This window comes from Chrysemys picta, chromosome 1 (genome assembly GCF_011386835.1).
Source record: "Chrysemys picta bellii isolate R12L10 chromosome 1, ASM1138683v2, whole genome shotgun sequence".
Lineage (NCBI taxonomy): Eukaryota > Metazoa > Chordata > Testudines > Emydidae > Chrysemys > Chrysemys picta.
In genome coordinates, this window is record NC_088791.1 from 194272476 (window position 1) to 194297234 (window position 24759).

The following is a 24759-nucleotide window of genomic DNA, read 5'->3' on the forward strand; positions in this document are numbered from 1 at the left end:
CAAACTGTGGAAAAAAAATTCAAATATCTAGTACGCAGCTTGGTCACAGACATTGCAGCAAATGTATCCAAGATGAGAAGAAATTATTTAGAAGAGAGTCCCAAGCTAATAACATACGGTTGCAGTGCTCATCTGATGCACCTCCTAGCCAAAGACTTCATCAGTGTTCCAGAAAGAAAGGCTAATGTTGTTGAAATTGCAAAATACTTCTGTAACAACCACTTTGCCACAGCTGCTCTGAAAAAAGTGGGACGAACCAAGCTGACTCTCCCACAAGATGTGTGATGGAATTCAGTAGTCGACTGTTTTCAGTGCTATATCAAGAACTGGCCTAATCTGATGACAGTTTGTAAACAAAATTGTGAAAAAGTAGATGGCACTGTCAAAGCCGAAGTTCTCAACATTGGGCTTAAGAGAAATGTTGAACACATGCTGAGTACCCTGAAGCCTATTTCTCTAGTCTTGAACAAAGTGCAGGGAAATAGCCGTTTTATTGCCGATGCTGTTGAAATTCGGAAGGAACTGAGTGAGATCTTAAAAAGAGAAATATGCAATGACAGAGTTAAATTACAAGCATTAAAAAACATAAATGGGTCAAGCACTATCTCCCGCTCATTTTCTTGCAAATATTCTCACTACTCGGTACCAGAGTCAAACCTTAACTGGTGAAGAAGAGGAGTTGGCTATGACATGGACATCCGGCAATCATCCCTCCATAACGGCAACTACAATAAACTTCAGAGCTAAGGGTAAACCATTCAAGAAATATATGTTTGCTGATGATGTTTTAAAGAAAGTCACACCAGTGAACTGGTGGAAGTCACTTAAGCACTTGGATTCAGAGACTGTTGAAGTGATAATCTCACTTTTAACAGCAGTAGCTTCTTCTGCCGGTGAAGGAAGAATATTTTCTTCCTTTGGACTAATTCATTCAAAATTAAGAAATCATTTGGGACCTGAAAAAGCAGGAAAGCTTGTTTTTCTTTTCCAGATTATGAACAAACAGGAAAATGAAGGTGAAGTCGACTGAGTTAGCTGCAGAAGCCAATATTTTAAGTTTCTCATGTTGACCTGGCTGACATAGTCAATTTAATTTTTGTTTAAAAAAAAATTTCATTTAACTGTTTTAGTTAAAAACAATTTTAACAAAAACAAACGTGATTTTAAATAACTTGAATGTTTAACTAAATTCAAAAATTCATATGCGTGTTTTCTTAAATTATTATATGTTTGCTGTTGAAGAAAAAAGTCCAGAATACATAACGTTGTTGTTTCGGTTAAATAAAACAATTTAAATGTCTGTCTGGTGATGGTCTCCTCCTAATACAGCATGGCAAGAAAATCCTCCAAATATTAATGATTAACCTGTTGAATTGGAGATAGTTCACCTCCCAATTATTTCATAAATATCTGCTTCTATTATCTTTCGTAAATGAAATAACCAAACAATCATTCATTTTCTGATATAGCTGTAAAACTAATCTGTAAAGTTTTCAAAATAAATCACTTTAAAAATGTATAGTGTGTACCCTCTAAAAATGAAACCTACATCTATCTCTGAGTTGTGAAGCATATGTATTTAGGTTATAAAAACCAACAAGTGCATAAAAACAATGCACTTTTATGTAGATATCCATGATTAAATCGAGTTGTCCTTACTAGTGATTTAAATCAAATCAACCTGGTTTTCAATGGTTCTTCTAGCCCATACCACTTTCCCTTTGTGTTCACCCATCCACAAATATGTCTTAAACTAATTTATATGGCAGTATTAATAATTATTTTTGTTGCCTTAATTTGGCAAATTCCAGGTCTTTGTGCTTATTAATTCTTATCGGGTATTATAGATAGGCCCCTACTAAATTCATGGCCATAGAAAAACGCATCATGGACCATGAAATTTGGTCTTTTTTGTACTTTTACATTATACTACACAGATTTCACGGGGGAGACCAGCGTTTCTCCAACTGGGGGGGTTCTGACCCAAAAAGGGGTTGGGGGGAGACTTGCAAGGCTATTTTAGGGGGATCACGGTATTGCCACCCTTACTTCTGGGCTGCCTTCAGAGCTGGGCGGCCGGAGGGCGGTGGTTATTTGTCAGGCGCCCAGCTCTGAAGGCAGCACCCGCCAGCAGCTGTGCAGAAGTAAGATTAGGAATATAACAACCTCCCTACTATAACCTTGCAACTCCCCACAACTCATTTTTGGGTCAGGACCCCTAAAATTACAACACTGAAATTTCAGATTTAACTAGCTGAAATCATTAAATTTATGATTTTTAAAATCCTATGGCTGTGAAATTGACCAAAATAGACTGAGTATTTGATAGGGCCCTAATTAAAGAATAATGTTAGTGTGTGTGTTTTAAGTACAGGCACATAGATACGACTAAAGGGAGATAGTAGTTTGCTTGGACTGCAGACATGCTTTGCATCTGATGTGTCTTAAAAACGTAGACTGTTTTTTAAATTTTTCTAAGCTCTCAGTTGAGAGCTATTAAGATGCTGAAGTTGATGCTCCCTACGTAGTATATTTACGGCTGCTATAGTGTGTCCAGAGTAGTGACCCTTCTATTCTGGAAATCAGTCTCCCCCCCCCCCCACCCCCCCACCCAGCTCAGACTAAGCCTGAGTTTGACCTTCAGGACATATATTAAGACCTTTCTCAAGCTTCTCCTGAAGGGGGAAGTTGAATAGTGAAGATTCAGACTTTATTGTGGTGGATAGTCCCTTTTGGTGGTGGTGCTGCTGTATGTCAAATTAGATTTGTTTTCAGTTTTGTGCACATAAAGCTATGATATAGCAATAATTGCTATATATAGTTTGTGTATTTTTTGAAGTACAATTAAGATAGTTTGATTGCTATCTAAAATGGAGTTAAAACTGTGGTTCGTGAAGCACTTGGTGATGGCCTAATGATAAACTGTCAAGAAACATGGTGTTCACTCCTCTTTACTTCTGTCTGCTTATACAGGCATCCTCCGGCTTTACAGTAAGCCTTTTTTTCCTAAAAGGATAAAACACCTTATTAAAGACAGTCAGAATTTGAAGGATGCTTTTCTAATATTACTTCTCCCTGTAAGTATTTGCTCTAATTGCATAGGGAAGTTGCTTGCTCATAAATTGTAAGTAAGGTTATCCACATTATTGAATGTTTGAGACTCCCTGACCTAGAATCTGCCAGCTGTAAAGTTCCAGAATTCTAGGTTTACATGATGAAGAAAATGCATTTGTAGTCTTTAGTGATCAGACTATTTTAAAAATGTAAACAATTTATTAAAACAATAGAGATCAAATATCCTGTTAGTCACTGAATTAAACTTTTTAAATTTGAACATTTTAATTATTTTGTAGTCCATATTCACACTAGGAAAATCATGTTTAAAAATGCTAGCTAATGAGATAGCTGGTTGTGGTGGAGCCTAGAGTTGCCCATTACCAGTTAATATGCTTTTAAAGGTGTTAAACTCTGTCTACACCAGTGTTTTGAAAGCATGTTAGCTTTTTAACATGACCTATTTTTCTAGGCTGGACATGGCCATAGGGGACCTACTAGAAATCCCAGGATTAGTTTCTCATTTTCATCTCCCCAGGCTGACAGGATCTGTAAGTGCTATAGTGATAATACGTGTAGTCTCTGAAGGAAGGAAGTTCTTCTTCTTTGACTTTAAATAGTGATCACTACCCCCCCCCCCCATACAGCTTAAGACACCCATCTATGTTATAAGTAAATTTTGTTTCTGTAGGTGGATCCTGGCACTTACTTGATCTAGTTAAAATGCACAGTTGATTTGTATTCATACATAATTTTTTTTATTAGCATGCCACGTGACAACTATATTTGTGTCCCCACATCTACAAAGCTGCGTTATCTTTTCTGAATGAGGGAAGCCTTTTCCTTAATCCAAGAGCCCCAGGATGTTTGTGATTAAAGACTTTGGTCAGTGCCTTCTCTTGAGGAAGTCAAAGTACTGACTTTTTCCCAGGACATCTACCTTTATCAGAAGGCCTCTAAGAAGAAACTCTTTCAGTGCTGGGGGAAAAAACCCTTTGTTGCTTCTCATTTCATAAAGATATCATGGGGATCCATGGGAAGAAAGACCGTGTCTCCTCTGCCCTTTCCAAGGTAATGTACTGATTTTGACTCTTCAGATGCTGCTGTAAGACCTGGGAATTCCCTTTCATCAATAAATTTCCTCTCTCCAGTTGATGTATCTTGTTGCTCAAACAGTCATCTCTTGTAATAGAGGGTTGGTTGGTTCCTGTCAAACAAATGAAGAAAATCAGTGTCAAACTCCACTTCATGACATATTTTCTGTGTGATGCCTCCTTGAATGCAGTCACTCTGGTGGTCTTCTTACTCATCACAGGCTTCACTGGTAGAAGAGCTTTATGGCTCTAACCATGGTTGGAGGAATTTGTATGAAACTTGCTCATTACTCCATTTAAAGTCAAGAAGTTCTTTTAAAACAAAACTCCGGGAAGCTCCTTTGGGTCAATGATGGAATGGGGGAAAAGTCTTACTGTTTTTTTAGACACATGATATGATGACAGCTGTGCATCTTATTACATAGGGATTTTTTTATATCAGTTTTAAATCATTTTTCATTTCTTAATTTATAATGGTCTGTTTTTCTATATGAAATCTTCAATTCTGGAGATCAAATCTACAGCAAGAGATGGATTCTTCAGCAAATTTCACAGCACAGCTGTAGAATCGCACAATATGTGGAGCCCTACCTAGAATGGGATGAACTGATTTACAGTATTCTCTTAATTGTTCTCTGTGGTAATGCAAGATTACTTGTGTGCTATCACACTATACATTTTAATACATGAAACACAGAAACTAAATATACTGTTAGTACAATTACACACGAACTTGTATATCAAATACCATCTTCTAAAGAAATCATGTAGGAAGTACACGTTAACCAGAAAAAGACGAATCCAGAATTGTTTTTTCAATATATAACTTAAGAATGGCCGTACTGGGTCAGACCAAAGGTCCATCCAGCCCAAGTATCCTGTCTACCGACAGTGGCCAATGCCAGGTGCCCCAGAGGGAGTGAACCTAACAGGTAATGACTCAGTGATCTTTCTCCTGCCATCTATCACCACCCTCTGACAAACAGAGGCTAGGGACACCGTTCCTTACCCATCCTGGCTAATAGCCATTAATGGACTTCACCTCCATGAATTTATCCGGTTCTCTTTTAAACCCTGTTATAGTCCTAGCCTTCACAACCTCCTCAAGCAAGGACTTCCACAAGTTGGCTGTGTGAAGAAGAACTTCCTTGTATTTGTTTTAAACCTGCTGCCCATTAATTTCTTTTGGTGGCCCCTAGTTCTTGTATTATGGGAACAAGTAAATAACTTTTCCTTATTCACTTTCTCTACTTCACTCATGATTTTATATACCTCTATCATATTCCCACTTAGTCTCCTCTTTTCCAAGCTGAAAAGTCCTAGCCTCTTTAATCTCTCCTCATATAGGACCCGTTTCAAACCCCTAATCATTTTAGTTGCCCTTCTCTGAACCTTTTCTAATGCCAGTATATCTTTTTTGAGATGAGGAGACCACATCTGTACGCAGTATTCAAGATGTGGGCGTACCATGGATTTATTTAAGGGCAATAAGATATTCTCTGTCTTACTCTCTATCCCCTTTTTAATGATTCCTAACATCCTGTTTGCTTTTTTGACTGCCGCTGCACACTGCGTAGAAGTCTTCAGAAAACTATCCATGATGACTCCAAGATCTTTTTCCTGATTAGTTGTAGCTAAATTAGCCCCCATCATATTGTATGTATAGATGGGGTTATTTTTCCCAATGTGCATTACTTTACATTTATCCACATTAAATTTCATTTGCCATTTTGTTGCCCAATCACTTAGTTTTGTGAGATCTTTTTGAAGTTCTTCAGTCTGCTTTTGTCTTAACTATCTTGAGCAGTTGAGTATCATCTGCAAACTTTGCCACCTCACTTTTTACCCCTTTCTCCAGATCATTTATGAAGAAGTTTGAGCAACTTCCACTACTTAAACAGCTAAAATATATTCATTTACCACCACACAGAAATAACTCCTACTGCAAAGTATCCAGATTTCATAAACGTAATTATAACTTGTTTCCAATGTGAATTTCAGATGGAAATGTTTCCAATTATCCCATAAACATAACTCTTTAATAGTCATTGTAATATTCAGTAAGCTCATTAAACGTTGCTAAGACAAGCATGTTGGTTTAAGATTTCAACGGCAGTCAAACAGTAGTTTTGAATATTTCAGCTGATACAGCTGGGGGATGGGCAGCTGCTGCTGAAGCATCTCTTTGCTTCCACTGCATGGGGGATGGGAATGTAAACAGAGCAGCATGACTTGCTGTTGTAACCAGAATCTTAACTCCATGCTTATAAACCTGACTATATTGCTTTCGTTTAACAACATAAAACTCCACTGTCGTCCCCAGTTTTATTGTACATTGTCTAGTCAACCAATCACTAAAGCCAACTTAACATTTTTATATGTTGTCAGGATAGGAGCATAAAAAAATTCTGCTGGAATTCCATATACCTAGAATCACTAGATTACTAATAAAGATTTCATTTTCTTCTTGAGATGGTTATTAATAATCTCTAGAACTATAGCCCTAGTTAGAAATTTATTCTATCCTTTGATTAGCTATCAAAAACGCTTGCTAATCCTTACACAGTTTTTGTATTGTTTCCTGTATTTGAGGTGAAAATAACAAGGGACTAAGTAGTGAAAGCTAATTCTAGTTAGAATCATATTAACTGGACAATGTGGGATTTATTTTCAAAATATTTACTACTTTTTTGTGTGACTTGAGGGATATGTGGCTACAGAACAGACTTTTTAAAAGATTCAGAATAGCATCACCTGAATTAATAAACAGGCATAGATGGCGTCTTTCTAGCTTCTACTATGATAGCTACACATCATATTAGTCCTCTCTTTGCCTGGGTTGAACTCGGATAAGAAAGATATGTTTGTGTTGCACAGTAGAGACTGACTACACATACTGTCATTATCAGAACTGCAGCTCAAGTTGAAGTCCGATTTAAAATACAAACGTGAAATACTACGTAAAACTAGTCATACAAAATTTATTCACTGAGGGTAAGTAATCTCTTTTGGAACAGTGAGTTAAAATTTTAGTTTTCTCACCATCAGAGTGGTGGTAATGGTGAAGTAGACTGTGTTAGACTTGGTAAATTTTCATAACAATTTTGCAAGTTTGATCTATTGGTGCTCATTCATAAATTTACAAAATATTTAACTCAGAAATGTATATAAAAATTTGCTATGAACATACAAAATATAAACTAAATTGAAAGCTTGTGTTATGGGTGAACTATGAGTAAGGATACTTTTTAGTCACAGGTATTTTTAGTAAAAGTTATGGACAGGTTACGGGCTGTAAACAAAAATTCATGGCCTGTAACGTGTCCATGACTTGTACTATATACCCCTGACTAAATCTGGGGGAGGGGGGCGGCCTGGGGGTGCTGGGGGTGTTCGGGGGAGAGCGGCCTGGAACCCCCTGCAGGTGCTCGGTTGGGGGGGGGGAGTGGGAGGGAGGCGGCCTGGAACCCGCGCTGATGTTGGGAGGGCGGGAGGGGGTTGGCGGGGCTGGCAGGCTCCCTAGCTGACTTCGCACCTCCCTGGAAGTGGCAAGATCCCTCCGCTGCTAGGTAGAGGCGTGGCCAGGCAGCTCTGCGTGTTGCCTCCTCTCCGAGCGCTGACTCCGCAGTTCCCATTGGCTGGGAACTGTGGCAATGGGAGCTGCGGAGGCTGTGCGCAGAGCCCCCCAGGCTGTGCCTCCCCCCTAGGAGCCGAGGGATGTCGCCACTTCCAGGGAGTATTCCCCACCCCCCTCCCCGAGCTAAGCTCCCAGGGCCCTCACCCCCTCCCATGCCCCAGCACTGAGAGCCCCAAACAAACTCCTGCTGCTGCTGGGTGAGGGGGAGGCCCAGCAGCCCTCTGGGCCGCTGCACCGGCCACTGCAGAGGTCACGGAATCTGTGACTTCCATGACAAACTTTCAGCCTTAACTATGAGTCAGTCAAGTTTAAGGTGAATTAGACCAGTCTTGAACTGGCCAACACTCAAAGCCTGTAGATATCTGAAAGGGATGCAACCAATTTGAAACCTAGTTGTATTCACCTATTTTAATCCCAATATTGCTCTGCAAAAGACTCGCACTAAAATGACCCCAGGCACAGCTTTGTAAAATGTACAAAATAACCTAAAAAGAGAATATTTCAGTTGCATGGGTGGTTAATTTTGAAACCTAGAGATGACCTATCCACTGCTGATTGTTTTAGGGCTAGTCTACACTACCTGCCCGGATCGGCAGGTAGAAATAGATCTCTCGGGGATTGATTTATCGCGTCTGATATAGACGGATAAATCGATCCCCGAATCGATGCGCGTACTCCCACCTCATCAGGAGGAGTAAGCGCTGTCGATGGGGGAGCTCTGCGGTGGTCGATTTGCTGCTGTCCTCACAGTGGGGTAAGTCGAATAGGATACGTCGAATTCAGCTACGCTATTTGCGTAGCTGAATTTGCATATCTTAAATCGTTCCCCCCCCCCCCCAGTGTAGACCTAGCCTTAGTTGGAACATCCAGCTAATATGCTTATTCCACAATCCCAAACCACCTAGCCTTCAAAAACTAGTGCCTTTTGACTTGTTTGAAGACATTTGTATTAGAAGTAAGCTGTTTGAAAAGTCAAATAATGTGAGCAGTATGCTATTTTCTACTAAATGTTCAATGTACTGTGCACCAGGTATACAAGCAAGCAGGTTGTGTAAAACTGGAGTTGCCTATGTTGATTTACACATTGATATAAAATGTATGTAATATTTTTATTTAAATGTTTGAATCAGTGTATACCTTAGATTATGTATTGGTTGTTCGGATAAATTTTACTTTGTAAATTAGATAAAACACGTTACCCTGTATTTGTGTGATCAAATATTGGTTGAGTATCACTCTTGTTAGGTCTTTAAGGATGGAAACAACCAGTACTTTTGAAATTTATTATAAACAAAATATACAAAGATTTTAAATGCAAAAATCTGCTAATGCATCCTTATGGTTGAGGTTTTATTTTATCTTTTTAGTTCCATTTATACATAAAAATATATGAGAACCTATGCCATTGTCCCTGGCACCCTTGAAAGCAGTAAAGTATACAAATGTACTTTTTTAAATGTACGAGAATCAAATTCACCATATGGCTTCCACAGCAATTATAACTTGGCCACTTTTCACACATGTATCTTGTATTACTGTGTATTATCGTAACTTACATGTATATATTGAACAATAAAAGTTAAGATTTTTATACTGTAATACCAAAAATGTATGTTCAGGGTAGTTACAGTTGCTTGTAAGAACCATAATTTTGAATTCCCTCAGTAGTATGTATTCAGGATCTTGTCCTAGAAAGTAAGGGTAGATAGAACTTGCAAGCTTGGGTCCTTACTATTGATATTTTGACACATTAGTAGTCCTTGGCATTTTACTTAATTTTGTTTTCCATTTAAAATACTATATATTTACGTATGCTATCTTTTTAAATTTGGCAGATTGTTTCCCTATAATATGCCTGTATGAACCAACATCATTGTCAATGTAGCTCCAAGAATAGGCTGCTGCAGATATAGAATAAAGGAGCACAAGAGAGTGATTTTCTGTTGGGTTCTACACCAATATCTGGTCAATTGTATGTTTGTTAGGTGGTTTGATTTTGCTGTTATGTAGTCTCGGATGATTCTACTCTAAGAAGGTAAGAATGGCCATACTGGCTCAGACTAGTAGTCCATCTAGTCCAGTATCCTGTCTTCCTGGCATTGGCTTCAGAGGGAATGAAACAGAACAGACAATCATTGAGTGATCCATCCCCTGTTGTCCACTCCCGCTTCTGGCAGTCAGAGGCTAGGGATATCAGGGCATGGGATTTTAAGAATGTATGCTTCTCAAGTTCAGATTTACATGTTAAACGTAGACCCATTGGCATCAGTGTATCAAGGACTATTGATCTAAATGTTGCACGTTTTTGACTGCTGTGCCCTAGATCTGTAAGGAGGAATATAGGGATTTGGTGTATGCTACAGGAGAATTGCTATTAGAAGTTACAAAATAGTCTTTCTATAGAGAATAGAGGTCCTTCCAGAAACTGCTGTTAAGCTAGACAGTCTTTCAATCATTTATGAAAGCTTCCATTGAGTCTTGTGCAACAGTATTGAGCAAACAAAGTTAATCTGTAATAAGTAAAAAATTATAATAAAAAGAATCCATGTAGCCCTGTTTGCTGATGCAAAGTTTTGTGTATGACAAAGATAGTTGATCCTTTTAAAACTTTTATTTAAATTTGTTCTTTGAGGAATGCTTTGATTGTTATAGAACATCAGTGAAGCTGTGGTGAAAATGTTTTCTATGGTGCTAATTATAGTTCATGAACTCTGTTGCTTGATTCCTGTCTTTTGTCCGATCCAGTAGTAAAATGTAGTACTTTAAACACTAGATGCTCTAAATTTCTTTTTTTAAACAGTTAAAGTTAAACACAAGTTTAAATTCCAAAGTATCAAGTTTTAGTTATCCTATACACCTCCAGATTTAAAATGATGAAATGTGGACTTTTAAAATTATTATTCTATTAGTGTCTAGAGGCCTCAGTCAAGATGGGTATGCCATTGTGCTCATATGTAGTAAGAGATGGTCCGTATCCTAGAAGCTCAGTTTAATTTGAAACACAATGCAATAAGTGAATTTGACATACAAAAAAGGAAATGTGTGGAGGGATGAAGACTAAGGGTAATTAAAATTACATCATAGCATTGCACAATTTAATGGTTCTAAATCATTTTACTTCTAAAAAAAATTTTAAATTGGTCATCCTGACTCATGCACAATCCACCAGTTGTTGGTTAGCTGATTTCTTATAGAGGTCACAGCAGAAACATATTCTGAGGAAGGTTTCAAAGGAGAAGAGAGTTGGGTTTTTTTTATGAATGGTGTTAAGGAGCAATGTGGAAGAAATCATTGTGAGAGATGCTGACAAATAGGCAAATGAAGGCTGGTTGGATGAGGAGGGACAGTATAGATGGGTCTACATTACAGAACATTACCATTTTTTGCATGTTGTTGTGAAGAATAGTTAGGTAACATGATACTGATCCCAATCTTATTATAGTATATCCCAGGATGAATTGTGTTCATCAGTATGTAAGTACATTGAGTAAATATTTTGTAGGAAAAATGAGCCCCAAATTGAGTTTACTGTGGTGGAGAGGGGAGTAGTAGAGGGATTTAGAGTAGAGAGTGATGCAATCAGAGTGACTGGTAAGGACATTGAACCTGTCAGTTATATTTTGAATGGATCAGAGAGGAGCAATGTGTGTGTTGGGGAGATTAAAATAGAGGGGGGGGTCACATTTTTTAGGTGAATTGTAAATTTGCTGAAAAAAGCATTTTGGGGTGGGGGTGACATTGAAGCTATTCAAATTCAGGTTGAATTTGGCGAATAGTTTTGGTCAAAAAACCAAACCAAAACAAACCCCCATAAAACCAAAACTTGAGTATGTTTTGGGAAATTGTTGAAATTAAAAGTTTCAACATTTGTGAATTGGATAGTTTTGGCTTTTTGTGTTGAATCGACTTTTTGTTTCAACTCAACACTTTCTAAATTTTTGTTGTTGTTTTGGTTTTTAACTTGGTGAGAGAATTTTTTAAAAAGCATGTTCATTTTAAACTGATCCCCCCCCCCCCCCCGATTTTTTCCCTTTGGTCACCAAAACAAAAAAATGTATTATTCACTCGGCTCTGCAGAGGAAGCAGCAACTGTAATTAAGTTGGGAGATAAGAGCCTGAATAAAAGTTTTAACTGTGTTAGTATTAGAGGATTGATAAAGACTTGCATCTGATCTATGTTGACTACTCTTGTCTTGGTTTCAGATCAAATGAAGCTTCTTAAATTAACTTTTTGCTTGTAGTGTCATGCTCAATCCTTTGTCCCCGCCCCCTTTCCTATCTCTTTCCTAACTATCCCTTGTTTCTTTCTGTTCTTCCACTATAGCTTCATTTCCTATTTTCAATTCCTCTCCCTTCTAATTCAGTAAAGTAGGTCATACTGGATCAGACACTACTCCATGAAATCTGTGAGTGGTACTTCTCTTGAGGAGGAAGTTAGTTTTACTCTCTTAATGACCTAACAAAGAGTGTGATGAGGGAGATTCCTTCTTGACTCTTGTGGTGATCAATGTATGCTCTGACTCATGAGTCCATGTGCCTCTGTTTTAAATTATGCAAAAACATATTTATTGTTGGTCACAAAACTATCTGGCCCCTTCTTAAAACTAGCACGATTTTTTAAAATTTTATTTTGACCCTCTGTGGCTTTGAATTTCACAGGTTAAATGTGCGTTATTGAAAGTCATAGACAGTTCTTTGATATTCCTGATCCTATTCCCATACCTTTCTGATACTAATGTTTGGTAACTTGAAAAAGTTTAGAACAGTGTTAAGGAGACAATATTAAAACACATATGCTGGACTGCAATTGTTGTGGCTGCTTGGTTACATCCACAGGTTATAACTGTGGATTTCCTTTTTCTATAACTTTATAGTTAGTGACTCTCCCGTTATTGCCTGCAGCTCCAGTCTGCTCTAATCTCGCTGGATTGCTTTAGAATTTTAATGTGTGAGAGAGACTCTTCCAATGTGGTGTCTTTTTCAAATTTGATCATGACTGAATTTTGCCAGACACCTCACAAAAAGATATGCAGCCGTGCTGGATTAAGAGAGGGATGTTCGTTCTTTCATTCTGTACTGGAATAGTTTGCAATTAATGGAAAACATAACTACTAGTATATGAACAATCTGTTCACCACTGTGACAGAATTGGTTATGTAAAACTTGGAACAGTTCTCTAAGATGCAGATTGAGAACTCCTAAATTTTACTGGATGTGGTAATTTTACAAAGTTATTACTTTTTCTTGCATTATGGGACAGAGTAAATAAAGAGAGATTGATCAGTATGACTTTGAACTTTTTTGATTCCCAGTCCTATTACCCATAAGACCATGCTCTCTTGTGGTGTAGCAGTCAGAGTTGGGCACAATACTTCAGATCATGGAGTACCATTATTCGGTATATCATATTTTCTCTTCCGTTAATTCATACAAGTGTCCATTAGCTTTATATAATTTTTTACTTTATACGGGGCAAGTATCTTCACTCAGCTATCAATGAGGACCTCAAAATTTCTTTCTTTGGTGAATGGCACTAGTTTAGGGCCCATTGATGTGTTTTCATTTTCATGTTCTATGGTGGTGAACATTGCATATAAGTCTATTTGTGTGTCTCATCCTTGCTAGTCTTTATGAAAAGAAACTATTCAGTGTCAGACTTGCACCAGTTTGCCACCCAGCTCTATCCTTCAGAACAACACAAGTTTCTCTTTTGTCATTATTGTAGTATGCAGCTCTCACACAGCCACTACACTTTTCAATACCTCTCACTGGTCCACTTTTTCTCTGCGTTAAGAACTTGGGCGCAACCGTAAGCTGAATTTGCTATTTTGTTGAATTCCTCTGAATGATTTCAAGTTACACAAAACTTTTGCTGTAAAAAGTGCTGAAAAGTGGACTTTATATGTAGGAAATGCTTGAATATGTTTCCACTTGTACACCAAGAGAGTTTATAAAGAGACTAAAAACATAGTTTCATGCTTGAAAACTGAACAAGTGGTAGTGGCATAAGTTATGACGAGACAAAGTTCAGTAGGCTTAGTTTTCTTAATAAGAAAATGATTAGTTATTAATTTTCAAATTTTGTATCTGAGGAAGTGCTTGAATACTGACTTGGTGTTCTCAGAGGATGCAACGTAGAATATAGGTAAACTTGCTTGCACCGAATCTGAATAACACAGATTTTTGCATATCAAAACAATTAACCTGTTTAATAATTGAAAAGAATGTCATCTAAAATACTGAGTTCTTAAGTATTTTGATATTTTGCATAAGTTGCATAGTAAGTAAAGGGCACATATATTGGAGCATATTTTGAAAATCAGCCATTCTTACAAAAAAAATTTCTGGTTCTTTGTAGATTCTTTCCACTCTTTATTTTTGTTGCAGTAACAGCTTTCTTCCTAATAGCTCACCTTTTCTTTCTGCTTAATCTTGTTGTGAAGTCATAATTCTTTGGTTCTGACAATATATTAATATTTAGAAATGATGCTGAATTAGATCATTTATCATGCAAGATCAAGCAGAAAAGGTGGACTATATGAGATCGATCCCTCCTTATGCTAGGTGTGTCTATGAGCTTTCTGTAGTGGTGATTCAGTAAAGTCATACAGAATTTCAACATTATTAGTTTTACAATATTATTGTAGGCTTATATAATACTTAACATCCAAAGATATCTAAGAGTGTTGCCAAGGAGGGTAAGTATTCCCACTGAGGCATAGATTAGCTAAGGGTCTGATTATTCAGTGGTGCTGAATTAGAGGTGGGAAATGGACGGTGAGCAGCATCTCTGAAAGTTGGGCACTGTCTGATTTGTCACTTACAATTGGGAATAGAACCCAGGTCTCCTGATTTCTAGTATTTTATACAGTAACAGCTAGGCACTTCTTCCTTCCATGTAAATATACGATTTCTTTGAAGTTATGTGTGTCCTGCACTAGCACCTAGAGGCCAGTGACTAGGGTCTCGTTGTACACACACGTAGCAAAAAGACTGTTCCGTCCCCAAAGATTTTAAAGCTTAGATCCTTTATTAGAAATGGATTATCAGGGTAATTGCATCTTGTATTTTTGCCTCTTGTTCTAATCTATTTTTCTTCATTTTACAGTGTTGTGTTTTGCTGCTGGACTCTCCCCTGCCACCCACCCCCACAGGATGATATGAGACTTGAAAGAAGACGATGCATACAGGTGATTCTAGTTTTGAAATTCCTGTAGAAAGAAAGATCTATATTGATATTCTGATGTTCTATTCTTTCTTTGGATTTTTTTCCTATCCCCCAAAACTGCATCATTACAACCTTCATAAAACATATTTACAAAAGGAGTAGAAATCATTGAAGCACCTTTGATCTTTTGGAGATTACTTTCTAGAAATTATAGTTTGAAATGTCCAGTAGAAAAACCGCTTTCCTGAATGTAGATTCTTTTCCAGTTTTCTCTAAATAGATGGCCAGGCAGTCAAAGTGCTGGGAAAGCATATTGCTTTATTTTAAGTCCCCTTGTTTTTGTTAATATTCCTCCTTTCATACTTTTCCCAGTTACAGATTTCCAGTTGTGATGTGTTGTGTAATTATTTGTATATAAATTTTAATGTTAAAATAATGTATTATTTTTGATCACTATTTAAAAAACAAAACAAAAGTATGCATCTGACAAACTATTTTAAGCAAGGAAATAGTTAACACTACTTCATCTTTAATCACCATTGGACCTAGATTTTGTAAGGGTTTCACAAGAGTTGATGTAGCCCTCAACTGTTTGCAATATACAGCCATTCTTCAAGCTGATGCTTTGTTTTGGTGCTTTTTTTTAAATTGGAAGTTCTAAAATCAGTGTGATTAAAAAATATATATATATTTCAAAACCTTTCCAGAAATCATAAGCTTTTTTGGCTATGTGGATCTCTCAAAACTTGTATATTTTGTTTCAACCCGAAGGGCATTACTATGGCCAAGCCTCATATCCCATGAAATGGGATACATAATGGGGAAAAAAAAAAAATGAAGCAAAGTAGATTCCTTGGATTGGATTGGAGCAGGAATGTAACTGCTTGGTTGCAATTAGTTTTACATTCTCACATTCCTAAGTGACATAACTATGCCAACAATATTTTGTGGTATACCCCGGCCTAAGTGCTCGCATAAGGATATCCAAAAACAGTATTGAGAATCCACTCCTATTTTAAGGCTACCACAAGCACCTTGGTGAATAAGCATGTTTGGCAAAGCCTTCTACTCCTTGGGCACACTTGTCCCCCACTCCCAGTGCCACCCCTTTCCACTCACAGCAAGCTGCAGCCTGGCTCAGCTACCTCACTCCCTCCCCCTCCCTTTCCTGTTGATAGCTGCCAAGGGATTGCTGGGAAAGGTAGTTCTTTCCCTGCTCCAGGGCTGGCTCTCTAGGCAGGGAGCTGGCTAAGGAACTACAGCTCCCAGGGTCCCGTGGGTTCTCAGCCCCCACGCTGGATCCCCAGCTGTTCTGTGGCTCCGCTTCTGCAGCGTTGTGAGAGGGGAGGAAGTGAAGGATCCTCTTTTGCGCACCCCACTTTGGAGACCACTGAGATATATAAACGAAATGAAGTGAGAGACCAGATGCAATACTGTGAACCTTGTTTTATTGTGTAATTGTGAAAGTGTACGTGTGTTGAAGACTTGAAGAGTGAGCATAAGGCTAGTGAGATACCAAGTGACTGAGGTTTACAATGCCTAGATGGAACTGGTGCAGTTGAGTAAACCTGAGGCCACAATCGGACACGAGGTGCAAAGCTTGGCAAATCAGATCACTGACTTTAAATTTCTGGTCTCAATTGTGGTTTGGCATGAAATTCTGTTCCAAGTAAACATTACAAGGCATTACAAACTCAGTTAATGGACATTGCAACTGCTACTACTTTGATGAGACGCTGCCTTGATCTCGTTATGGCCTACAGAGACAACGGATTTGAAGATGCCATCACTGCTGCCAAAGAAATGGTAGAAAACTTAGGAGTTGAGCCGATCTTCAAGGAATCTCGTATTCATCGGAAGAAGAGACAGATTGGTTACGAGGGCAGAGATGAGGTAATGGGAAGCTCAGAAGAAAAATTCAAGAGGGAGTTTTTTTGCTCACTCATTGACAAGGCTGGAGTGTCCATCAAAGAAAGATTTGGACAAATGAAGCACCACAAAAAGACCTGGAGGCATTTATATGACCTCAGTAAACTGACAGCAGATGGGAAAACGCTCGGACATCAGTGATTGATTGAACAATTATACGGAACTTCAATGGACGCTGACACATGGAAAATGCTCGGACATCAGTGATAAAGACTTCTATGTCAAATTGGACAACATCCATCACATTTTGGCACATGGGAAGCACTCTCCACTCCAAGTTCTCCAGTTCATTCATGATGCAGAGCTGAAGGACACTTCTCCTAATGTGTGGAGAGCTTTGAGGATTCTGCTCACGCTGCCAGTCACAGTCGTGAGCAGGGCCATCCCTAGCGGGCTGCGGGGCCCAGGGTGGAAGTGACGGATTCGTCTTCCGGGACCGACCACACCATCCAATCACACCGGCCTGTGGGGCCCCCACAAAGTGTGGGGCCTGGAGCGGTTGCCCCGATTCTCCCAACCCAAGGTCGTGAGTGGTGAGCACACCTTTTTGAAGCTCGGGCTCATTAAAACATATCTTTGATTGATGGCGGCTGGCGAGCGACTGACATGGCTTGCTATTTTACCACTTGAAAATGAATTGGCTAGTTGTTGCCTCTCTCGCTTTGCTACAGTTTCCGAGGGCAAAGGCAAGAAAAGCCACCTTTTGAACTAAAGGGCGAGGGTTAACATTGTACAGCTGTCACCTGCTGTAACACTGTTGAATGCTGGTCCACCCAACGTTGGTGCACAGTTCCATTTCTTCATGTTTGTACATTTCAGTTATTTTTAAAATTAAAAAGTTTCTATAAGCGTAAGGGCTCTCTGACAGTGTGTTTGCAGACTGGTGATCAGAAGAGAATGGGTTAACGCTGCTGTTTGTCCTATCATAGTCTTGGCCTTCACAACAGCCCCTCGCAAGGAGTTCCACAGGTTGACTTGAAAATTGAAAAAAATTGAAAAATTGAAAAATACTTCCTTTTGTTTGTTTTAAACCTGCTGCCGATTAATTTCATTTGATGGCCCCTAGTTCTTGTGTTATGAGAAGTAAATAACACTTCTTGATTTACTTTCTTCACAGCAATTATGATTTTATAGACCTCTATCCTATCGCCCCTTAGTCGTCTCTTTTCCAAGCTGAAAGGTCCCAGGCTTATTAATTAATCTCGTCTCATATGGAAGCCGTTCCATACCCCTAATCATTTTTCTGGCCCTTTTCTGAACCTTTTCCAATTCCAATATATCTTTTTTCGGATGGGGCGACCACATCTTCACGCAGTATTCAAGATATGGGCGTACCATGGATTTATATAGAGGCAATATGGTATTTTCTGTCCTATTATCTAACCCTTTCTTAATGATTCCCAACATTCTGTTTGCTTTTTTGACTGCCGCTGCACACGGAGAGGGTGTTTTCAGAGAACTATCCACAATGACTCTGTCGGGGACTTGAACCCAGACAGCACGGTTCGTTGGCTGACCGCAAAGAGACAGGCAACACCAGCAAGGTCCAAACACAAGCTCTTTATTGAGGAGTGCACACAACAATAGAGAGCGGCCCGTCTCCAGAGAGAACCAGCCCCGATTACAATAATCCAGTGAGATTATATAGACCGTTCCGTCGCGTCATAGTTAAACCAACCCAATCCACCTTTATTAGTTAAAAGCTTCTAATATTCATGCATATCTATCTTCTTGACACTACAAACAATTCGTGATGCCCCAGCAACTTTTTATCAGCTTTGTTTTCATGCATCAGTAACCAAAAGACAGGAGGGAGTTAAGAACAGACGAAAACCAGAACAGGGAGTGGAGACAGCAAGTCTCCATTTGCCCAAGCGAACTGTTCCTGGTACATCTGGTACAAGAATGCAGCCCCCCTCTTATCTTATTCTTTGAAGCCCAAGCAAGCATGTCTTCATGTTTCACCGAGAGACAGGAATGGCCCAGCAACTACTGTTAGCCTAACTCTGGCTAAGCTGGCCAAACAACCTGTTCTATACTCCATTTTCTTGGGCCTAGCAACTCCAAGATCTTTCTTGAGTGATAACAGCTAATTTAGAAGCTATCATTTTATATGTATAGTTGAGATTATGTTTTCCAATGTGCTTTACTTTGCATTTATCAACATTGAATTTCATCTGCCAGTTTGTTGCCCAGTCACACAGTTTTGTAAGGTCTCTTTGTAACTCTTTGCGGTCTACTTTGGACTTAACGATCTTGAGTAGTTTTGTATCATCTCCAAATTTTGCTACCTCACTGTTTACCCCTTTTTCCAGATCATTTATGACTATGTTGAACAGCACTGGTCCCTGCTATTTACCTCTTTCCATTCTGAAAATTGACACTTTATTCCTATCCTTTGTTTCCTATCTTTTAACCAGTCACTGACCTATGAGAGGACCTTCCCTCTTATCCCATGACTGCTTACTTTGCTTAAGAGGCTTTGGTGAGAGACCTTGTCAAAGGTTTTCTGAAAGTCCAACTACATCCAACTATATCCACTGGATCCTCCTGTGACGTTATTGACATAATCTGGGACTATATAGAACATGGTTGCATAGAACAAGGTACTGTAGTGGCACCAAATCTTGTAAAGGGGCGGGGGTCAAATGGGGTGTCTAAGACAAGGTTATAGTTTGCTGGTTATGATTATGCTGTCTATATGTGTGTATCAGTTTTGTAGTTGAAGTTATGAATATTGGCTCTATACTGTCTGTATTTCAAACTTATGCTATGCTTCTGGGTGACACCCAGACAAGTTGGTGTTAGCTCTGCCTAGCCTGCTTGATGGCCCATTAAGGACCATCAGCTATACAATGAACCCATTGAGAGAAGGCAAATATGCCTTGAGATTCAGCAAAGTATGCAGGGACTGACCCATGTGACTCCAGACTCCATTTTGCTGTAATTTTCCACAGTAAGAACAAAGAGGTGTTCTTACACCTGGAAAAGACCATATAAGGCTGATGCCTCATCTCCATTTTGTCTTCAATCCTGCTTCTTACCTCTGGAGGGACTTTGCTACAAACTAAAGCTCTGAACAAAGGACTGAATGACCCATCCCAGCTGGGGATGTTCCAGAGACTTGATTTGAACCTGCAGTTTATTGTATCGCTGCTGCAAGCTTGAACCAAGAACTTTGCCATTACTGTATGTCATTGATTCCATTTAACCAATTCTAACTCTCATCTATATGAGGGGGGAGGGATAGCTCAGTGGTTTGAGCATTGGCCTGCTAAACCCAGCGTTGTGAGTTTAATCCTTGAGAGGACCACGTATGGATCTGGGGCAAAATCAGTATTTGGTCCTGCTAGTGAAGGCAGGGGGCTGGATTCAAGGTCCGTTCTAGACATAGGATATCTCCATTTATTTATTATCTATATCTTTTTCCTTTTATGAATAAACCTTTAGATTTTAGATTCTAAAGGATTGGCAACAGCATGATTTGTGGGTAAGATCTGATTTGTATATTGACCTGGGTCTGGGGCTTGGTCTTTTGGGATCAGGAGAACCTTTTTCCTTTTATTGGGGTATTGGTTTTCATAACCATTTGTCCCCATAACGAGTGGCACTGGTGGTGATACTGGGAAACTGGAGTGCCTTAGGGAATTGCTTGTGTGACTTGTGGTTAGCCAGTGGGGTGAGACCAAAGTCCTCTTAGTCTGGCTGGTTTGGTTTGCTTTAGAGGTGGAAAAACCCCAGCCTGGGGCTGTAACTGCCATGTTTTAAGCGATTTGTCCTGAATGGGCACTCTCAGTTGGGTCCCGCCAGAACCGCATTGTTACACCTCCTTGTTCACATACTTGTTGACCCCTTCAAAGAATTCTAGGCATGATTTCCCTTTACAAAAACCATGTTGAGTCTTCCCCAACAAATCATGCTCATCTATGTGCCTGATAATTCTGTTCTTTACCCATCTGGGTAATCTGAATGCAGGCTGCAAGACATTTTGCTGACGTTGATTGTCTGCAGGCACACACCCCCTGCCCCCTGCAGCTCCCAGTGGCCATGGTTCTCCATCCCCACCACTGTGGCACGCTGTGAGAACATGACAGATGCCTCCCCAGGACAAACGCTGGCGACCCTCAGCCTGCGAGGGGAGGGCGATTTCCCCGGTCCGGGGAACTGCTTCCTTCGCACTGCACTATTCAGTGCTGCTGACCCCAAGCATTCACACACCGCGAGCCAGGGCCCTGAATCACAAGATCTCTTACAAGTCCCCAGATTTGAAAAGCACAATACGTCATTTCTTCATCTCTGGCGCTCTTAGATCCGGACACAGGTACCACTCCCGTCACCCCCGTCCCATCCAGAGACGTTGCATTATAAATGCATCTACCCCATGGCTGCATGTCCCTGCTTATCCATCTGCCTAAGGATTTCTACAGCCCCGTCACCGTCAGAGCTAAACGCCTCCCGGATGCATTTGATCTGCGGTGTGATGCCGCATTCGTTTTAATCCAGCCCTTGCAGTGATTGCAGCTTAGGGGCAGGTCCCATAGACCAGGGTTTCTCAACCCAGGGGGCGGGACCCAAAATTGGGTCCCCAGAATGGTTCAAGGGGTCACTCGGCAGCTCCAGCGGCTCCTGTCCCACGGGGCTGGCTGGGCTCGCCTCCCTGCTCCAGGCACTGCAACCCCTGGGTCCCAGCGCCACTCAGGCTTGGCCCGGCCGTCATGAGTCCGGGCAGGCCAAGTCTCAGCGAGTGGCTCTGCAGCCCCAAGGGCCAGGTCACAGCTGCACTCACACAGATTTGGTCCAGTCAGGGGGGTGGGGCCAAACCTGAGCCTTGCTGCACCCTGGAGGTTGCACCCAAGCCCAGCCAGCCCCTCAGCACAGGAGCTGCAGAGGCCAGCACTGTGGGGTGAGTGCCAGGCAGGACCCAATGCTGCCAGGGGCAGAATCCAACCAAAACCTCCTCAGGGCCTCCCCCCGCAGACTAGGTACTGGGTTCTGACAGGCCATAAAACTTTACAGGTGGGTCCACAAAGGCTGAGACCCACTGCTGGAGACTGTTCTGCATGGACCCCCCTGGCCAGACTGCGGCATCCCCAGCTCTGGTCGCATGGTGGACAGGATCAAGGTGCACGGTGCTGAGCACTCCTGGGGGTGCAGGGCAGAACACGCAGCAGAAGCAGCCTGGGCCCTCCCAAGCCTCAGCCCGCAGTGTGCCCAGCGTGGGGGAAAGGGGTGGGGCCAGGGCTGCTGGGGGATAGACGCACCGTGGCGCACAGACCCCCTGGCTCACCTTTCACACCCTGCTCCCAGCTGCGACTGAGACAGACAGGGCAGGTTACAGCGCAGGTGAGGTTGTGTCACACAGCACCACCTACTGGCGCTTCTGCTGAACTGCAGTGGATTCCAGGAGCAGGTGCTACCACTTCTCTCCTTGATCAGGTATTTGCGGTGGGAGAGAGCTGCAAAACCTGGGGCACCGGGTGTGTGATATGCAACCCCCCTCACCCCCCATCTCCTAAGCCAGGATGGGGCTACTCCTCCTGGTCCTGCTGTGAGATGTGCTTTCTACCAAGGTTTGTCCTTTGTGCATGTGGCTAGCGCAGCCCAGCTCCAGTGAAATGGCACGGAAGGGTCCAGAGGCCAAAACCAGCGGGGAGGGGGCAGGAGGCTGGACATGCCTGAGAGCTGGAGCAAGCTGGCCCCTGACTTGGGTGACTTTGGAAGGGCATCTCCCACGGTGAGTGGACGCACAGTTCTTGGGCAGCAGCTTTGCCAGAGGCCCAGGCAAGGGGGGTTCTCCAAGGCGTTTTGTGCAGAAGAGAAATTCGATGGCCGCACGAAAGGCAGGTGTGAGTCTGTCCCCAACCAGGAGGCGTCTGTCTGGGGACCAGGGAGAGCCCGGAGCTGCTCCTGAGCGAAGTTCGGAGCCATGCTGCCGCTAGCACCTGGACTGCCGATACCCCACCTCCGCCCTCTCATCCGACACCTCCTGAGCCCCGATGGACTCATGTGGGGCAGGTTCCCCACCCCAATCCCAGGGGAGCTGCTCCAGCTGAGCTGAGAGGGGGAACTTGGCCAATTCTCCTGCTGAAGCTGTTCCCCTCTGGTTAGACACTGACCTCGCCCCTGGGCCAGAGAGAGCGTGAGAATGGCTCTACAGACCGGGACAGGGGAGACCCCAGGACCAGCCCTCGGCTCTCGTTGTTTATCCCCAGTGGGTCAGCTTCCATAGGAGAGCCTGAGGGAGTCACACGCACATCACAACATCCCACAGCTTGGTGGCTGGTGGGCATGCGCGTGGGAGACCCCTACTCCAATCCCTGCCCCCTCAGGCAGGGGGGTGGTTAGAATATAGATATTCAGGCTGCCTGCAAAGGCCTAGACTTTAAGAACTGAGGTGTATTTTTATCACTTAGCTAGTTACAGGGGTATAAAACAAAGAAGCAAAATCACAGTCCGCCTATGTCTGGGCCTTCGCTCACTAGGACAGTCTGAGGCCTCGTTCTTAGGCTAAGGCCTTCGGCTAAGCAGTGGGGCGGCCATAACCTGGGAAGCGAACGGTCACATCCTCACCTCCCAAACCCATCACACTGAGATAAGCTGCTCTGGGGCTCTTAGGAAGATGATCCGGTCATGATAGTGCCCATCACCCCCAGAGAAAGAAACAGCTCTTAAGATGGTTCCAGAAAACTTAGTTCAATAGCATCCTGGCTGGCAAGAAATCACTTCTTAATGAGTGTGGTTGTGAAGCCCTCATTCCTGTATTGTTTTATCTTTATGGCCCCCACTTTTCTATTGTTAATCTGCCTGGTGCTCTAATTGTTTCTGTCTGCTGTATCATTAAGTTTGCTAGGTGTAAGTTAATTAGGGTAGTGGGATATAATTGGTTAGAGAATTATGTTACAGTATGTTAGGATTGGCTAGTTAAATTTCAGTAAAATGATTGGTTAAGGTATAGCTGAGAACATTACTATATAAATTAGAGTCAAATAGGAAGTGGGGGGAAGGGAAATTGTAATCAGGTTTGCTAAGGGGGTCGGAGCTGGGAAGGGAACACTGGGGAACAGACTCTATTGGCGTACAGAGATAAGCCCCACTGGTGTGAAGGGCTTCGAAATATCCTTGTTTGGAAACTAACCCCAATAAACATCGGACTGTCTGCGCTTCGGACTTCTGGTCCTATACTGCTTGCTGTGTGCGTGACAAGAACCGGGGACGTGGGAGGGGGAAGGGATGGCCCTCTGTGACGTTATGAGTATAATATAATATCTCATTGAAAGATGACAGGGCCAGAAAGAGTTCATTAACTCACAGACTGACCTGACCCATGGCTGAACTTTAGAGACTGGTCAGGAAAATATGTAAATGAATAGAGCTTTGAAATGCAAGTCTGCATTGTTAGAGGTAGAAGGGGAGATGTTTGCTCAGGGCTTGTGATGTAGGCAAACAAGTCTTAGAATCATAGAATATCAGGGTTGGAAGGGACCTCAGGAGGTCATTTAGTCCAATCCCCTGCTCAAAGCAGGACCAATTCCCAACTAAATCCCCAAAAGGCCCCCACAAGGATTGAACTCATAACGCTGAGTTTAGCAAACCAATGCTCAGGCCACTGAGCCCTTGCCCTGCCCCGCCCCGCCCCGCCCCTTCTTAGAGGCCCCACTCCCTCTCACTCCATCCCCCCTCCCTCCGTCGTCGTTCACTCTCCCCACCCTCACTCACTCACTCATTTTCACTGGGCTGGCTCTGGAGGTTGGTGTGCAGGAGGGGGTGAGGGCTCTGGTAGGGAGTGCCAGCTCTGGGGTGGGTCCAGAAATGAGGAGTTCAGGGTGAGGCAGTGGGTTGGCGTGCAGGGGGTGAGGACTTCAGCTGGGGGTGCAGGC

At 41.7% G+C, this 24759-nt stretch overlaps 1 protein-coding gene across 4 annotated transcripts in view; it reads left to right on the plus strand.

Annotated features, from left to right (window-relative positions):
- The window catches only part of LOC135982658 (single-minded homolog 2-like), a 117055-nt gene that overhangs the window by 32954 nt on the left and 59342 nt on the right, over positions 1–24759 (plus strand). For all 4 annotated transcript variants that reach the window (XR_010600172.1, XR_010600173.1, XM_065590505.1 and 1 more), the window contains exon 2: positions 14894–14975. Coding sequence is in view for 2 of the 4 variants with exons in the window: in XM_065590505.1 (XP_065446577.1) it covers positions 14966–14975 (10 nt within the window). In the remaining 2 variants the exon portion in view is untranslated. The remainder of the gene's footprint in view (positions 1–14893; positions 14976–24759) is intronic.